The sequence below is a fragment of the Oreochromis niloticus genome, linkage group LG3, assembly GCF_001858045.2.
Source record: "Oreochromis niloticus isolate F11D_XX linkage group LG3, O_niloticus_UMD_NMBU, whole genome shotgun sequence".
In the NCBI taxonomy this organism is placed as follows: Eukaryota; Metazoa; Chordata; class Actinopteri; order Cichliformes; family Cichlidae; genus Oreochromis; species Oreochromis niloticus.
In genome coordinates, this window is record NC_031967.2 from 11,179,722 (window position 1) to 11,197,227 (window position 17,506).

Genomic DNA, 17,506 nt, shown 5'->3' on the forward strand with positions numbered 1-17,506 from the left:
GATCAAGCTGGCAGTTATATACTATGTTAAGTGTGTCCAGTTTTCGGTTTAGCCAGCTTATTGTAAGTGCACATGGCTAACGTTATCTCATGAGGGCGGTGCAAGAGATGAGCTGTTTTCTTACTAGAGTTTTTTCGTATGATTACTATTTATATATTTATTTTCAAGTATCAATAAAATGCCTATTTTTGGTGTCCCTGTGTTGATACAATATTGCAATGCAAAATATTGCGATACCGTGCTGTATCAATGTTTTCTTTCCCACCCCTTCTGTGAGACGAAACGATCCATGCAAATAAAGAGGCAAGAAAGAATAAACCCGGATCATCCTTTGGTTCAGCTAACATTGTTCCTGCGAGCCCGACCATCTAGCTTCTTTCGCTGTTTGCCGTTGGTGTGTACGGTTTTGTGGGTTTTGGCTGGCTGAAACTGAAATTTTCCGAGACATGGATTACTCTGTCTCACCTGTGTCTGCTGTCTTTCTCAGCCCTGCTTCTCTGCCTCTTTCACCAGGTGTCTCTAGATCCTAATCAATACAGAATTTTTAAGAACAACGCCAATGCTTAAAAATTTAAAAATCGGATACATCGGCCGATATTTCATTTTCTGCCAGACGCACAGAACATAAACAGATTTCATTAACAGTTGTTGCGTGTCATTATTGAGTCCTTACTAAGATAATGTGACAGTGCTGATTATGAAGTGTCTTGTTTTACTGTCGAAACAACTCATGGATTATCAGTTAACTATCTGTCCAACTCAGATTGGATTAGCTAGTTGTTGTGTTGGTGAGTCCCTGGTGGACAAACTACATAACGTCAACACTCATAACCTGATTAAAGGGTGTTTCTCTCATATCTTCTGTACTCTTTAAATTTTCATGTATCGGCCATTACAAACGCTGATACTGATATATCGCCAAATACCTAATATCAGTCAAGCTTTAGTTGTCTGTATCTTCAGCTCATTCGGAGGTTGCAGAGAAACTCTTGTACGTGTCTTTAATGGCATTTTTTTTCTGTTTTCTTTCAGTATTCAGTGTTAAGCACATGTGTTCAGCCTTTCAACTATTTAAAATCTTTCAAAGTCAAGTTTCAGTGTTTGTATAAACCATTCACTGTGTAATATTTGTGCTTGTGTAAAGAAAGTTTTCCTCCATGAAGAGCTCAGAGGTCAGTGTCAGCAATGCTGTAATATCTGAATCAAGGATGCTTTTGCAGGCTTACCATTTCATTTACAGTCACACTTTTTTTTTTTTCTTTTCTCATGGTGTTTCTACACAATTAGCGGACAGATCATGGTTTCTTGTTTCGTTGGAGCCCATGTGTACCTGAAGAAGCACTGTGCGTTTTGTTAAGCCGCCTGTTTGCACCTCTTAAGATAAACCAAACTCAACATAGTTGTTTGTAGCCAAAGAGCAGCAGGAAGGCACATGTAATCCGCTCCTCTTCCCTCTCAGGTAACCTACTTCCCTCCTCTGACCCTTGTACTCTGCTGTGGTGTGCCAGCATTTCAGTTGTTTTCTTTCAGTAGCTCTGCCTCTGAGTCGGTGTAGGCCCAGCTAGTTAGTAAGAGCAGTGAGTTTGCCTTCTCTCTCCCGTCTCCTTACAGTGGAAAGAATGCTCTGTGTCCACCGGCTTGTCACGCTTCAGGAGGGAGGCAGTCTTGTGACGTTTCTGCTAAGCCTGCCTTCGCTCCTTGCATCTACCCAAGCGGATTTTAACTGTAAAAAGTCATATTTTTGAGGGAATGTGTGGTCTAAATGCTGCTTTTGACAGGTTTCAGTAAAGTGCCTCGCTTTCTTAAAAGAGAAAAAAACAACCCCACCTGCTTCACACGGTGTAATTAGAGACCCACGGTGATCCAGGAAGAAAAGTGGAAAATTTTCTGCTCCGCTCATTAGAATTCATTCCACGTCACTCCTGACTGCCTTTAGCGTTAGCTCTGATGCTATCTCTGAAAGTGTTGGACTGTTTAGAGTTCAAGATTTAGAGTTAACATACTAGGATGGAACAGACAATATGGGTGTTTGTCATAGTGCTGAAACAGCAGGGATTCAGTTCATTTAAAAAAAAAATATATATATAAATATGTATCTGTTACAAGTGGGAGACACACCTTGCTTAAACCTTTCAAACTGTGAAATTTGGTGGGGGTTTTTATAGTAACTTAAATTAGAGCTGATGCCCAAAATCTCAAATTCAAATAGCCTGAAGCAGCGTCATCCGTTCTGTCTGTCATCAGTGTGATTTGCCAACCAGATGCCTATTCTGAGAAGCTTGTTGACAACTGGCGTCTGTGCTTAAATGAAATTGAACTTTATGTAGACATTTATGTGTAAAAAAGCAGCTGCCAGGGTTAAACAAACACGGCCCAGAAACAAGAGTTCACAGCAGGTCTTCGGCTTTATTCAGGCACTACAGAGAGAGGGAGGTGTTGTTAGCATATGGATCTGATAATGCCGAGCTATCACACAGACTCCACCTCTGTCACACACACGCTGAACAGCAAATATTGAATGGTAAGAGGCATTTCTTGCAAGTGCACATGAAGATACTTTTGTCGGAACATTTCTGAAAGACTTTCCTTACTGTCGTAATTACTTGAAAGCTGATGTGGATCACTTCTGTTAAGTCTGGCCTTTAGGTTCATCACAGCATGCTGTTGAGATTAATGAGCAGAGTGAGGTATTTCTAGACCGCACTTTAACAGCCAACTATGTATGTGCGTGCATACTCCAGCTCACGCTGTATGAATGCAATCATACATCAGCTCTACCGGCTTTGGTTTATCTGCCCTAAAAGCAGCATTCCACTTTTTTTTTCCCCCCCCTCCTGTGGTTGTCTCCTTGTAAAGTGGTGGTTTCATCACCTCACTGGCACCTTGTACTCAGTCTGGCCTCAGCCACTGACAGCACACTGTGATGACAGGTGGCAGAGAGGGCCACTTTGCTCTTCAGATCATCCAAAGCCCAGAACTACAGAGTGCCACTTGAAGCAGGCTCTGGTGCTGCAGAGTGTGACACAGCGTGGCTCAGCAGCTGTTTCAGGCAAGCTGTGAGTGGATGTGCATGGCAGGGTTCCTGCTGAAGTAACCGAGACAGACACAGCACTCGCTGTTGTCCAGCATCGCGCACAAACACACACAATCTTGTGCATGCGCGTAATCGCAGACAGGCTCTTTGGTTCCCCCCTCTGGGGAACGAGCCTCCAAGCTCTTTTGTGTAAAAGGGATGAGATCATCGTGGGGCAGACCATGAGGGGATAGAGTAAGGGGTTCCACCTAAATAGAGAAATCTCTGTTTTTTTTCTGTCCCTTTCTCTGCATTTCTCTAACCAACTTGAGAATTTCCCTCTGCCCTCAGGGGTTGTTGATGTCCCTTTGGCACGTTTGCAAGTGAGTTAAGACCAGTGTGCCCCACACACTCCTTTGCAGTGCAGGAAAATCCAGTATTTTAATGAATGGCTTAAAAGGTATTCACTGCACCTTGTCTGGTCCCATAATATCTGTATAGGTGCCCTCCCTGTCCCCTCCCTATTGATCACAGTTGCTTGAAAGTTCTGATTATATTACAAACAAGCACTACTGAGGGATGACAATGCAGTTGTTGTCACTGCAAATCCAACTAAGACAGGAAGCTGTGCTCCAGGAGTACAGTCATGTTGTTGATTTGGCTTTTTCAGGGGTTATTGATTTTAAAAAAAAATGGTGGTTATGAATGCTGAAAAGGAGCAAATTGTCTTTTCATCAAAATAATTTCCATCCTCCTTTTTTTTTTTTTTTTTTTTTTTTTTTTAATATTGGGTGGATATGATGGGATAATCAGCACATCTAGCTCTTTAACTCTCAGAGTATTGTTCTACTATAAATCGATCATTTTTGGGCGGAGGTTTTTTGTCTTTGTCATGGTTCTCTGAGTGAAAACCAGACAAAGAGCGTGTCACACGATCATCAGGCCTCGCGAGTAACAGAGGAACAGGTTTTCAAATGGAAAGGGAGGGGCAGGGCACTACCTTTTAGAGGCATGGTCTCAAATTACAACACAAGACTTCAGTGTAGTGGAAATCTAATGGACCAGTTTGTCTGCCAGTTTGACCCTTGAACCATAAGCACTGTAAGATTTTCTTCAGATTAACTGGTATTTTTTTCTCCCTTCCATCTCTCTCATGTTGCTTGCCATTAAAAGGGCAGACAATCCCTGATGCAGCTTACACCTCTGTTTACGAATGCTTTAAAGCTTTTAGCTCTAATTTCTTGTCAACACCGGCGTTTGTGAGCACTACCAAGTTTTATTTGCTCGCCAGACAATAAAAAGTAGCAATAAAATCGTCTTTTGCTGCTATTTTTCTTCATGTATGTCTAAAACTAAAACTAGGCTTTTTTCAGAAGTCTCTGAGTCTGCCTTTACAGAGCGCATGGCAGCTAAGCTGAATGTACCCTTGAAAGATCAATTTCCTCAGCCAGAGTAACACTAGTCGCAGCTCAGGGTCGTGCAGCCTGGTATTGTTAGGCCTCGGTTGCTATGGCAGCGGCATGTATTATAAGCTGTTTGTATGGTTGTGGGGTGTGTGGTGAATGCACGTGGGACTCTCTAGTGCTTCTTGCTTGAAAGTAGTGTGCCCGCCACTGTGGGCACACCTGATGACATCAGGGGATGTTTGGCCCTGCAAGAAAAGAAGATAAGCAATGTCAGTGCCGTTGGTGGATGTGACCTGATTGTACTCCACAGTGACAGATACCAGTAGCTGTATGAGCTATTCAGTTGCTAACCTACCCTCTCTATTGTACACAATCAATGTAGTATAAACTATCACAGATTAATCCTAGTTCTAATAGCAACCTGGTAACAGCAAATAATGTGTTCCTTCAATGACCCATTTTCTGAAAACAGGAAATGATATGCGGTGGCGTCTCTGTGGTGGATGTCATTGATCATAGCCCAAAATGACAACAAGTATTTATGTTAACCTGCATTAACTTCCATTAACCCATTAGAAATAATATTAATGCAGCACATCAGCGAAACCTAGGTAATATGATAACCGCAGTTCAGTTTTATTTACATAGTGCCAAATCACGGCAGCAGGTGCCTCAAGGTGCTTTATATTGTAAGCTAAAGAGCCTACAATAATACAAATATGACCTGAGCATCCACTTGGTGACAGTAGGAAGGATAAACCTCCGTTTAAAAGGAAGAACTCTCTAGCAGAACCAGGTTTAGGGAAGGGCGGACAAAAAACACACAGTGGAAGAGAGCCAGAGATTAATGATAATGATAACTAATGATTAAATGCAGAGTGGTGTGTAAACACATAGCGAGTGAAGAAGAAACACTAAGTGCATCATGGGAAGCCTCACACAGCGTAGGCTTATTGCAGCGTAACTAAGGGAGGGTTCAGGGTCACCTGATTCAGTCCCAACTTTATGCTTTATCAAAAAGGAAAGTTTTAAGCCTAATCTTGAAAGTAGTGAGGGTGTCTGCCTCCTGGATCCAAACTGGGTGCTGGTTCCAGAGTAGAGGGGTGCAACCTGGGGTGATATGTTACTATGAGTTCTTTAAGATAAGATGAGGCCTGATTATTCCTGATTAAGGATGTTGGATTTACCAGGGAGCCAATGAAGAGAAGCCAGTTTGGTCGAAACATGCTCTCCCTTTCTAGTCCCTGTCAGTGCTCTCGCTGCAGCATTTGTTTAATTCAGTACTGAATGTATTGTTCTTTGAAAAAAGGGGGCTAATTGCATGAAAGCAAAATGTCATACCAAGTCTTATGAATGGCACGCCAGCCTCGATGTTGTATTTTAGCATTTTTTGTGAAGTATGTGCTTCACTGGTTTAGTGAACATTCACAGGGAAGCAAAATCCCTAAGTGGTAATCTATGCCAATTATCTTAGGAAGCTGTATGACTCACAGCCTTGATATTTTTCATGCCAGCATGACTGTTTTACAGGAGATGGCATGAAGAGGTTAAACTGTGCATGCTATCCAGCAAAGCCGACTCTTACAAGTCAAGAGTCGGCTTTCCTGCTGATCACTTTCTTACAAATACAAGAAAATGAGGCACTGTTGAGTAGTTGCTGTTACCTGATTGATCCACAGCCGGAACTACTGTAACAATGAAGGCAGTCAATGAATATTACATTTCATTTGCCTCACTGTATCTCATTAGGGATATATTCAGGTAGTCAAACCTACCCAACTCCCTCCTTGTATTGTCCAGCTGTAATCAATATTTTTATCTTATGGCTCAAATGACTATAACATAAAAGGTGTTGCTCAAAGTAACTGCAGTTCCCTTTAGCATGAGTACACGAGGCCTTACACTGTGTCTAAACTGGGAGCTTTGAACTTTGCTTTTATTTCAGTTTCACCGCTCACTCTTTTGGCCACTGCCACTCTTTGTTGCTCTCTTGCTGGTATAGCCCCTTTAATGGGAATTAAATGTGTATGCATGTGTCCCTCTTGCTGCTACGTCACCATAGCTCAACTAAGTGTTTAGCCTAGCTTGACTCCTCTGGGAGAATTGACATGTACTCTTATTTGAGCCAAGTTCTAACATAAAAAGAGCTGAAGTGAAACTGAGTATTGAAAACAACAAAAAGTGTCCGTGGAGCTGCTGTCTGTACTTTTCGTGCCGTGAACTCAGTTTTTCCGGTCAACTTGTCAACCAATCAGCATACGACCGACACACTCGAGCAATGTGCAGTTGGGATTTGGAGGCAGCACGTTTCCATTGGTTGAAACCCTCTCTTCGTAGGCAAATACGCACTTGCAGCGCCATAAATTAAGTGTAATGGCTTTTTCATGGTTTTATGGTTTTTCAAGGTTTCATATTTGTCTGCTGTCACCAGGGAGCCGTTGTTGGTCTATCAATCAGCCAGAGAAAAGAGCCAAGTTATAAGACACAAAGAGCTGAAATGACACTGACTGTTCTTCATGTCTGTGCTTTTCATGCTGTCTTTGATGTTTTTTCACGCTTCTGCAGTTTGTTAACTCCACAGTCACTTCCTTTATTGTTTCAGCCAATCAGCGTTTGACCTGCACACGAGTATCTTCCACATTAAGCTGTGGTCTGTTGTGGTTTGTGTAGCATATACCCATGGAAACAGACACAAATGTGGTACTATAAAGCCACCATAACATCTGGTGACAGAGAGAAATTTTGGGAGAAAGTAGGGTGAGCTTAAATTAGGTGAATAATTTTTATACTTTCATTTTGATGTATTTTTACGCCTTTTTGCTTAATGATAGTAGGAAACATTGGCACTGTACTGTCTGCACCTCACAATTACTGCCTTTGCCCCCTCCACCACTTCCACCACCATCACTACCACCATTATCACTACCACCACTACTACCTTGACTTTGTTTTTAGTATGAGTGCCTTTAAAAATATTTTTTTAATTAATTATTTAAACAAATATTTCTTTCAGTGTGGTTAAAATATTCTAGCAGACCACCAAACAACGTATGTTTTTGCAAGTCTTTGTCCTGTCTTCCTCCTCTCACCCCCAACTGCTTGTGGCAGATGGCTCTTCCTCCTGAGCGTAATTCTGCTGGAGGTTTCTTCCTGTTAAAAGGGAGTTTTTCTTTCCCACTGTCGCCAAAGCGCTTGCTCTAGTTGGGGGTTTCTCTTTTTTCTTTGTATTATTGTAGGGTCTTTACAATATAAGTTGCCTTGAGGCAGCTTTTGTTGTGATTTGACCCTATATAAATAAAACTGAATTGAAATTAACTGGATGGTTACTAGTCATTAATAGTATTAATATTGTTTTCAAAATGTTTTCACTATTTATTTAGGTTCTATATGGAAGTAAGTTAGCGTTAGCTGATAAATTGAAACTCATTTGTTTTCTGGCTCCACAATATCAGACTCCAAAGTCCTAAGACCTATTTTATAAACTAATATGTGCAACTGTGGCTATAGCCATCTTCTACATACAGTTTATGGGTTTAGCATATTGTAAATGTAAATTAAAATAAATGTCAAATTTCAGTTACTGGCTTAGAAACTAATGGTCAGTTCATGTTTGTGGACTAAACATTTGAATCGAAATATGAAGTCCACAAAGAAAATGCAGGTGTTATGAACAGGTATAATACAGGCAGCTGCTCATTTGTAACAGACTCCCTGGACCATTTTCCACGTCAAGTGTTTTGGCTGTAAAGAGGCACTTATTTACCCACAAACACAGAAAACCCATCCAGTCAATGTTTAAACCACCAGAGAACATTTATTGGCCACTTTGGTGAGAGCACATTTAACAGTGTGGTTTGTTGCTGTGCAAATATGGAGAAAACAGCATTTTGCTTTTAAACAGGGTTTTGACAAGTGAGATGTAGCCATGGATACTGTGCAGTAAATCTTTTCAGAGCAATAAGTCTTAACTCTGTCTCTGCAATGATGTTGTCACATAATAGTAGTGATATCTAGACACAAAAATAAACAAGTATCAGGGACATGACTAAACGTAGAGCAAATAAACACACAGCCATGAGTACAGAGATAAATAGATGTTATTGACTGAAGCGAGTAAACCCGGTCAGGTAGATCTCGATAGATCGCGGATCCCTTCTGCCTCTTACCTCCTGTCTTCATTAATGCACTTTTTTATTGCGTTTTCTGTTGGCGGAAAAAGTAGAAATCATTCCGCCTCCTCGTACACACGACATTAACCTTTACTGGTTTCGCTGCTTAAATGGCTGTGTTGACGCATTGCGCTCGGCTCTTTTTACTGGAGCGTTTTCCCAGCATTGTAATGAAAAGGAGGCCGTATCCTGGGCAAATGTCCAGTTTTAACTGTTGAAAGTTACCTGGACCGTAGAGCTGGCAGTCTTCTCAAAACAAATCAATTTTGGCACATTCTCATAGGCAGCAAGCCAAGTTTGAGCCCAGATAGTGTCACTGCATGAATTCTTCATTTTAATGAGTCATGTCCTGTATGACAATAATGAAACATAACTTGAAATGTCTGTGACACAGATTATACCGTGGTTGTCCCAGAATGTATGCTGTCAGTGGTTGAGAATCTAGGAAGGATTTGAAACTGTGTGGAAAGTGTGTTTGGTGTGTTTGCCTCACTGTAGCTGAATAATTCCTCCCAGGTAGGCCAATCTACCACACCTTGAACTGCAGCCTCCTGCACACAAACGCAACCTCACGTGTATTCTTTTAGATTTTCACCTCTCCCAACTTTCAGAATGCCTGCATTGTTGCTTCATGATAATACCGTGGAATTATTGCAGTGCGTTATCATGTCGACCGGTAAAAATAGAAACAAGAAGACTACAAAGAACTGCATTAAGACTGTCATAAAGTTCAGGGCTGTCTGTGGCTGTACAAAGTGGCTTTTTTTTCTGTCCTGCTGCAGATGCTGACTCACCAGTGGAAAAACTGAACTTCCTGAGTTGGTCCTAAAAGCTCTTTGAAGAGGGCATAGACGTACTTGCCTTAAGACTATAATGTGGAGCCTTTTCCCTTTTTAAACACCCCAAAATGACCGGTTTTATATATTTCTTCACTTGCCTACTTACATTATGCTTCCAAAAATGTAAAGACCAGGAGAAATCCATAATTATATTTAATGTACCGCTCTGTTTTATTTGCAGTTTCCTGCCGATTGCATGTCATCCCGTTTACTCGAACCAGCTAACAAGCCAGCATGTATAGTATAACATTATGACAATGATCAACATGCTAGTAAAGAGAAAAGTGGCGGGCTGCCCCACTATTGATTTTAACTCATAATGTTGTCTGTGGTGGTTTTATGGGTGGTCGTTGGCTTATATGAGCTTCAGGAATTACTCAAACTAACGTCACTTGTGCCTCGCTTATTAGAATGAAATAGCAATAAATGACTGAGTTACTTCACATGGATCATCACTGGCAGTGGTGAAGACATCCCATAATCCCATGCTACTTCATTATGGCTTCAAGCTGCATCTTCAATAAGTGTTTTGATTGTGAAAACCGTTGTGGGAGAAATTATAAAAAGTAACTAAGTCACTTTCTCCTTGTTCGCTCTGTTTCTTAACTGTTTAAGTGGCAGATTTGAGATGTATATTTACCTCACTATCTACTGAGGGACCACCTGTTATAAACTTGGCAGTTGTGGTGATATTGAGCTTCAAGGAAACTCTTTTAGTTTTATTCGCAGAACCATCCTGTGTGTTCTCTGCGTTTTTTACCATACAGCAGTGTGTGACTGTGTTGCGTCTTGGTCTGTAACTGATTACTAAGTCCCTGACAGTGAACTTTATACTTGGCATTGTGACTCAAAGGTTTACTGGGAAAACATAAACCTCTATTAGAAGTTCTCCTCGAAAACATGCAATACATGATGCCTAAAGGCGCATTATGCCAGTGCCAGCCCAGTTTGGGACCATATTTCAGCAGTTTTATAGACTTGGATGTCTGCTTGATTTACACTCTCAGTGGCATTTCTGAGCATTCCTCCAGCCTCGGCCGCTCTGCCTTGGCTCGTCGCAGCCACCAGAGCTTTAACTCACCCGACTTGTTTGGAGCAGTGCGGTGATGTACAGTGACAAGGGTGTTTGGGAATGCCAGCAGATCCAGTCCCCCCGTTAAATCTTGTGTTTCCCTAGTGTGTGTGCACTCCGGTGGGGTGCGACAGTCTTAAAGGATCCTTTCATTGCATTGACCACAGTATTTAGATTCTGCATGTGAAACCCATCCTACTGTCTCAAAGTCAAATGTTCTTCTGGCTAAGATGTACTTTCTGCTGCAGTTATAGTTACAGACCTGCAGATCTTTGATGTACGTGACCTACATTAAGGATGTCATTTTACCTTGTGTGCCACATGCAGCCCACTTTGATCTTCAATCTGGCCTTTCTGTCAGTGAAAAGAAGTTTAACTACAGATTTGATCTCTGACATGTCTTTAATGTAAGATAACGAAGTGCAGTTTCAACAACACATCTCACTTTTTCTAGGAAAATAAATAAATATGTTAGCATGCCTCTTTGGGATAAATTGTAACAAATGTATGTATAAAACTGAAATAGCAGAAAATGCTCTGTTAGCTCATTGCACAGACTGTCCTGTAATTGTGAAACAGAATTTTTTTGCAAGCTGACAGGATATGTCCCTTTTTACTTTGAACCTAAAATCATAAATCATATATTTCTACAGTAGATGGTGAAAAAACAGGAAATTTTCTGTCATTTACTTGTTTATCTGTTGCTTCATTACATAAATGGAGGTCTGTACCAGTAGTTAAAACTCCAAAATTTATGCCCTCCTTCACATTTTCCAGATCCACCCAGTTGGATTGGATTAGAGTCTTTTGCAGGCTAATTTTGTTTGACACCCCTGTCATTTGTGCTTTGCAAGAACATTTAAATACAGTATAGAATAGAAGGCTACAAGAAGTTTTGCTGTATTTGAGGATGAAATCAAAAATGTAAATTTTTTTTAATGTTCTTTCTTCTCAGGTACATCCAGCCATGATTGAGGACAAGGGTCACCGCGTGACCGACTACTTTGTGGTGGCCGGGCTGACCGACAAGTCCACGCCCCTGGAGCAGGACCTGTCAGAGACTAAATCCACCGGGCCCAAAGCGCCCATCACTGACTTGGCCGTCATTAACAAGTCAGCAGGGGAAACGGTGCCTGAAGGCTTCACTTGTATCGAGAGCACCTACAGCGGCCAGCCAGCCAACCTTAATCATGGCAGTCTCAAGAGCCCTGAGCTCTTCCTCTGCTACAAGAGAGGACGGGGTAAACCTCCACTGATTGACATCGGGTGAGTCAGCCATTTATTTACAGTATGCTGGTGTTTGTAATCACAAACGCTCATTTGCCTGCAGCAGGAGGAGACCATTATAAGTGGGGTTATTTACCAGTTTTAGAAACTGGGTTTGACTGATGAATATCATGAGGAAAATAAAACTGCTTCATGTGTTTAAAATGATGTAATCAGTACACAAGTTCTCCTGTAAGCTGTAAATTCAGACAGGTGAAATATGTATGGTTCATCCAGCCAAGTATATAAAAATGAGGAACGAGATTTTATATCATCCACTTTGTCGTGAATCTTTAGGCTCATCCTACTGCTCTGATTTCTCGCTGTGTTATTATGATTAAGGCAGGTTAGAGAAAGAAGTGAGCTTGTGTGGAAGAGAAACAAGCTGATCAATTACACCTGCAACAAATTGCTGTAATTGCTGTGCAGATTGCTAGCTGGCATGCTGGCAGTTGATCATATGCAGAAAGCAGCCCTGTGGTGAAAAATCTGATCAGTCAGCTAAGTGGATCGTTAGTGTGCCGGTGCTGTCACGTCCTCATTCAGAATTTCACATGAAAAACCTTTTCACCAGCATCATTTGATGATTGTCACTGTCGAAAACCCCTTTTTTTGTTTTTTGGGGGGTTTTTTTTCCCCCTGCCAATCAAAACCTGGCCCTGTTAGGTTTGTCAGTTTGTTTTTTGTACCTGACAAAACATTACTGCAGACATTCAGGAAGTAGGCGAGTTAGCTGTTTATTCACTCTCCCCTATTTTGTGACAGAGTTCCCCCCTCTCCGCCACGCCTCTTGGCTCGTATCTGACGATAGAAATTTCCCTGCTTCCTACTATTATGTTTTAAAAGGGAACTCCAATATATTTCACTTCACGCAGCGAGGTATGCCCTAAGCCTCACTAGCCTCACAGGAAGCCGAACTTTTAATCTACATCTCATCAGCAGCAGCACTTTATCCTGTTACCTGAGTGAAGGAGCAGTATCTCATGCAGTAATGCATCTTTCAGAACAGTGACGCAACACCCCGAGGCATTCACGTTCTTCACACACCTGAGCTTTGTCTAAAGCCTGTTTTTTTTTGTTTTTTTTTTTTTTTTTTTTTCTCCTGCTAACAAACTGGAATTTGCAGTTACAACTGCCAGCATTCTCCTGCTCCCTCTCTGGAAGATTCCCCTCCTGTCTGCAAAATCAAGACTGGATTAAATAAAAAAAACGTCGATCTGCTGCCTCAGACTTTATTCTCATTCTGTAATGAATCTGGTTTATTTCACATGCTACTAATGTGATTTCCTCCTCCTAGGTATCGCTTTATAGCCGTGACTCCCTGCACACACAGAAGATTGTATGCAAAGTCATATTTCCTCCATGAGATTGTGCAATCCCCCTCAGCATGCAAATAGGAAAAAAAATAGAAGTAAACTTGCAAAGCTGCTTTGTACTTTGTCATCATCAGTTGAGACACTTAGTCATCGATGCCTCTGATGAGGCTGAGTAACAGCGTAGCCTTCTCACAGGTTACTGTTAACAAATATTTAGACTCTTAATGTAAAATTTGTGAATTTAATACTAAAGCTGTTTGAGAAGATGCTTCTTTTCACTCCACCTTCCGCTTGTCCAGTGAAAGAATAAATGTAAATCTAGTGAAGCGTAAATCATTTATCGCTCCTTCTGTTGTCCAACATTCCCAGCCCGGGGCTCCAGAGCATGACTGCTTACCGTGCCCATTAGGACCCTGTTTTTGTTGCCTAAATGAGAATTTTGCTGGCAACTGTCCTCCCCGCCTCTTTAGATTTGTCCTGCACTCTTTTCAGAATAAATGGAGTGTTTCAGGACTATTATATCTGCAACGGCTGGCCCTGCCCATGGATCAGAAAGTGTGTTTTTAGTCCTAGTTTGAAGAGGGTAGGAGTCAAAGCTTTTGGCCTCCCACATGGCATTGTCCAGATGGAAAGGGAGGACATGGAGCATGCTGCTACAGAAGCCCTGCAGTCATGCAAAAAATAAAAAAAAATAAAAAATCCAACACAGTGGGGCACTGATTGCTTTCCAGACTGCAGCTCTTGGCTGTGTGAAATTCAATGTGGGAGCGAGCAGGTCGCAGAGACAGGTAGTGCACAGAACGTTTTTAGCTGTAACATTTAAAGGGTTTAATCTGTTGTGAGCTGGATACGAGAACCACTTTACTGTCTGGGATGTGAATGAGTCAGCTACTAAGTCTGAATCACGTCACTCACTGAAGACAGACTTCTTACCGAGGCTTTAAAGAGAAACCAGAGCTTTCAGAACCAAGTAAGCAGTGCTGACCACACACTGATCCTCTCTGTAAAACAGGAGAACCAGAGATTATTCTTACCACAGAGCCACAGTTTAACCCCTTCATTTAGTGTCTCACAGGCATACACTTTGTTTCCCATGGGAAGGATGCTTTCATATAATAGCAGCGCGTTGCTTATGCTTTGTCAGATTTGTGCGCCTGAAGAAATTGTAGTTTCTTGCATTTTAACGACGTAATTGGACTGAAGCAAAGCTGCGTGGAGTTTACAGAAATCAGTCCTTCTGTGTTTTTCTGTAAGCATAATGTTTCTGACCGCTTACGAGACTCAAAGCTACAGTTACTAGTATAAAACCCTTAGATCGGATAACTCCACCTGCAGTTCCTGCTCATTTTACCACCTTTCTGATTATTATTTGGGGTTTACAACTTGCACGGTTACTGTTTAGGTTGATCAGATTAAGCAGTAGCCGCTCCACACAGCAGAGCATTTAGCAATTAAAGAGGCAGATATCGGTGTAGCCCTAAAGAGGACATGAAGGAAAATGACTCTTTGATTGCTAATGTTTGTTTTTCCATTGTGGAAATATGTTTCCCAACACTGTGAGCATGTGATGTGTTAATATTTAGTGTGCAGTTTGTGGTGGTAACTCAGAGTCCAGATTAACCGTCTATGCAGTTTAGAGAATAATGTGATGTTGTAAGGTGACTTTATATCATGCAGATGGTGATTGTATACCAGGCATGTTGGTCTAGGTCTTCTTATGAGCAGCACAGGATTCAAGTAATAGTAAACAGGGGGGGCGGTTTAAGACGTGGGTAACTTTTCTGTTAGATCGAAGTTTTCTGTCATCTTCAGTCTTTTCTTTCTTTTGGTTTAGCTGCTGTTTGTTATTTCTTATCTGTGAACTAATTTAGTTGCTTATCTCTTTTATATCAAATATGTCCTCTTATCAGTTTTGGCGCTGCTCTGTTTGTCACTGTTTTCTATTGTCTGCGTCCAATCAGGAAATAAAAGTTGGTGCACGGAAGATGGAAATAGCTAGTAGGCATAGACGTAAGACAGCCGGGAATTTATCCTGTCAATAATTACTTTGGAGGATTCCTTGGAAACCTTCACTTCAGACTGTTAAGCTCATTACTCGGAAAATTTACTGCTTGGAAAAATATAACCAACCAAAGAGATATGCTATTTTTTTTCCTTTGATTTTGCAGGGGGGCAAAGCTCTATTAGCACCCATAGTGTCACTACATTCACTTATTTATGATCTTTTTATCCTTCTATGGCAGTGTAAGTTCTGTTTATTTATCACAATGATTGGGAACAGTTCCCTGATTCTTTTCATCAAGTTCCATGTCTGTACCTCACATACCAGTGTGGTGGTGCTCTGCTACTTATGAGATAAAGTTGGTGGTGAGTTTAGCCTCTAACTGTGAATGTGAAACTATGTACTGGTCTATGGGCAGAAATCTGTGCCATCAGAAACTGAATTTGAATAAGTTAAATTTGAATTTGAATTACTCGGATTGAATCTGAATTGTAACTTGAATGAAAGCTTTTGAAAACTGAATTTGAATTAGTCTAATTTGAAATTGAATTTATGGTTTGAAACTGCATTTTATCCTTTAAAAATTCAGCTCTCGAATAATTTCACATTCACTTCTCACCATTCAGTTTCAGTTCTACAATTCAATTTCAGTTCCAAAATTCAGTTTTTTGGGACTTACATCCGGTTCCGGTTCAAGCGCAGATTAATAGAACTACAGACTGATAGCGTTACTGACGGAATCTACAGCGTCTTGAGCTGAATTAAGACTTCAGAAGTCATTCGTCATGTCGAATGACCAGCGGATAAACTCTCAGGTTGGTAATAAATGTATTACATGTATAAGAACAAGCGTCATGTTAACAATTGATAGCCGTACAGTAACCTTTATGCTTATTGTAGCTGCTAGCTAAAAACGCTAATTTAGCCTAGTTTGCCCTGGATTCAGCTTTGACAGACAAATATGATCGACTGTTTCTAGTAGAATTCCAAAGTTGTCATCTTGTACCCTCTCAGAGCCCTGTATGCTTGCAGAGACCCCTACAGTAAGGAAACATGCAAAACGCTGTCCAAACCTTTGTATTTGAGCTTTATTTATGTCTTACACAGCATCCCAACTCTTTAGCGAACTTAATAACTTTAGCTAAAGTGAATAGTTAGTCTTATTCATTAGTGCAGCGTTACTGGATCACCTCTGTTTGAAGTGATATAATATGATATACAACTATCACTGTGTTTAACTATCATAATAATTCTTAGGGTACTGAGTGCATGCTTAATTAGATTTTTTTTTTTAAAACATACTGCTCCATTGCTATGTTTGACAGGCTGAAGTTGTCGGGTCACCTCCTAAATCGACCATCTTTTACAGGTGTTTTGTGCCAGAAATGGAGTGTCCACTGAAGACTGAAGATACTGAATCTCTACGCCGTGCCATTGATCCCTCCTGTGCCTTCATCTAGACAAGAGACATTAACTTAACCACTCTCACATGCTCTGTACCTACATCACCTTCCCTGACAGTCGTAGCTTGGCTCATCTGAGGGTGAAATTATAAGAATGTGTTATTTTGCAAAGTGCTCTCTAGGGTTCCTAAATAAAATATGGCATTGAGGTCATTTCTTTTGAATTAATCCCTTCTTCTGAAATATAAGAACCTCTCCTGGTTTAAATGGCACTTTCTGTTCTTTACTTCCTGTTCCACTCCCAACCCCAAATAGATGCTGACAAGCTGACACAGTAACATGGAAGAGGGAAAGAAGCTGGAAAGGACTACTACAAATAAACCCAATGCCTAACAATGAAAAATGTAAAATAAGAACAATAATAATAATAATAAAGATAAAAGATGAAGTAACAAGTTTTTTGTTTTTTTGTTTATTCCAAATGATCATCCAGATATCTGTGACATGTGATGACAAACACCATAATGGAAGGCCTTAGTCATCACATGCTTAAACTCATCATATATTTTTGCATATGCTGAACAGGCAGTCAGACATGCTGTAACTGTGGGGTAGAAAACTGCATGAACACCATACGGCAGGGGTCTCAAACTCCAGTCCTCGAGGGCGCATGGAAAAGTTGCATGACACCGGCCTTCGAGGACTGGAGTTTGAGACCCCTGTCATATTCCATATGACAGGTGTGGTTGAACTTCATGAAGACTCTGAAGTTTCTCTTCTCTTCTGGCAGGACAGGAATGTCGCCTTGTCCTGTGAACCACCGTAAGGATGTACTTAGAGTAGAACTGGACTGTCACCGGCCTCAGGCTCTTCACCTTTTCAAAGACAAAGCAGTCATTTAGATAAAATATTAGATATTGTTTACCTGTAAATGCACAAAGAGAATTTAGAAATGTAATTATTGTCAAGAGTGAACAAGCACTGATAGTGTAATTTACATCTGTGGCCAAACGTTTAGAG

General features: G+C 41.0%; 1 protein-coding gene across 2 annotated transcripts in view; it reads left to right on the forward strand.

Moving 5' to 3' along the window:
• dennd4c (DENN/MADD domain containing 4C) overlaps positions 1 to 17,506 on the forward strand; it is a 40,307-nt gene that overhangs the window by 2,579 nt on the left and 20,222 nt on the right. For both annotated transcript variants that reach the window (XM_003452383.4, XM_005468100.3), the window contains exon 2: positions 11,455 to 11,765. In XM_003452383.4, coding sequence (XP_003452431.1) covers positions 11,467 to 11,765 — 299 coding nt within the window. In that variant the 5' untranslated portion in view covers positions 11,455 to 11,466. The remainder of the gene's footprint in view (positions 1 to 11,454; positions 11,766 to 17,506) is intronic.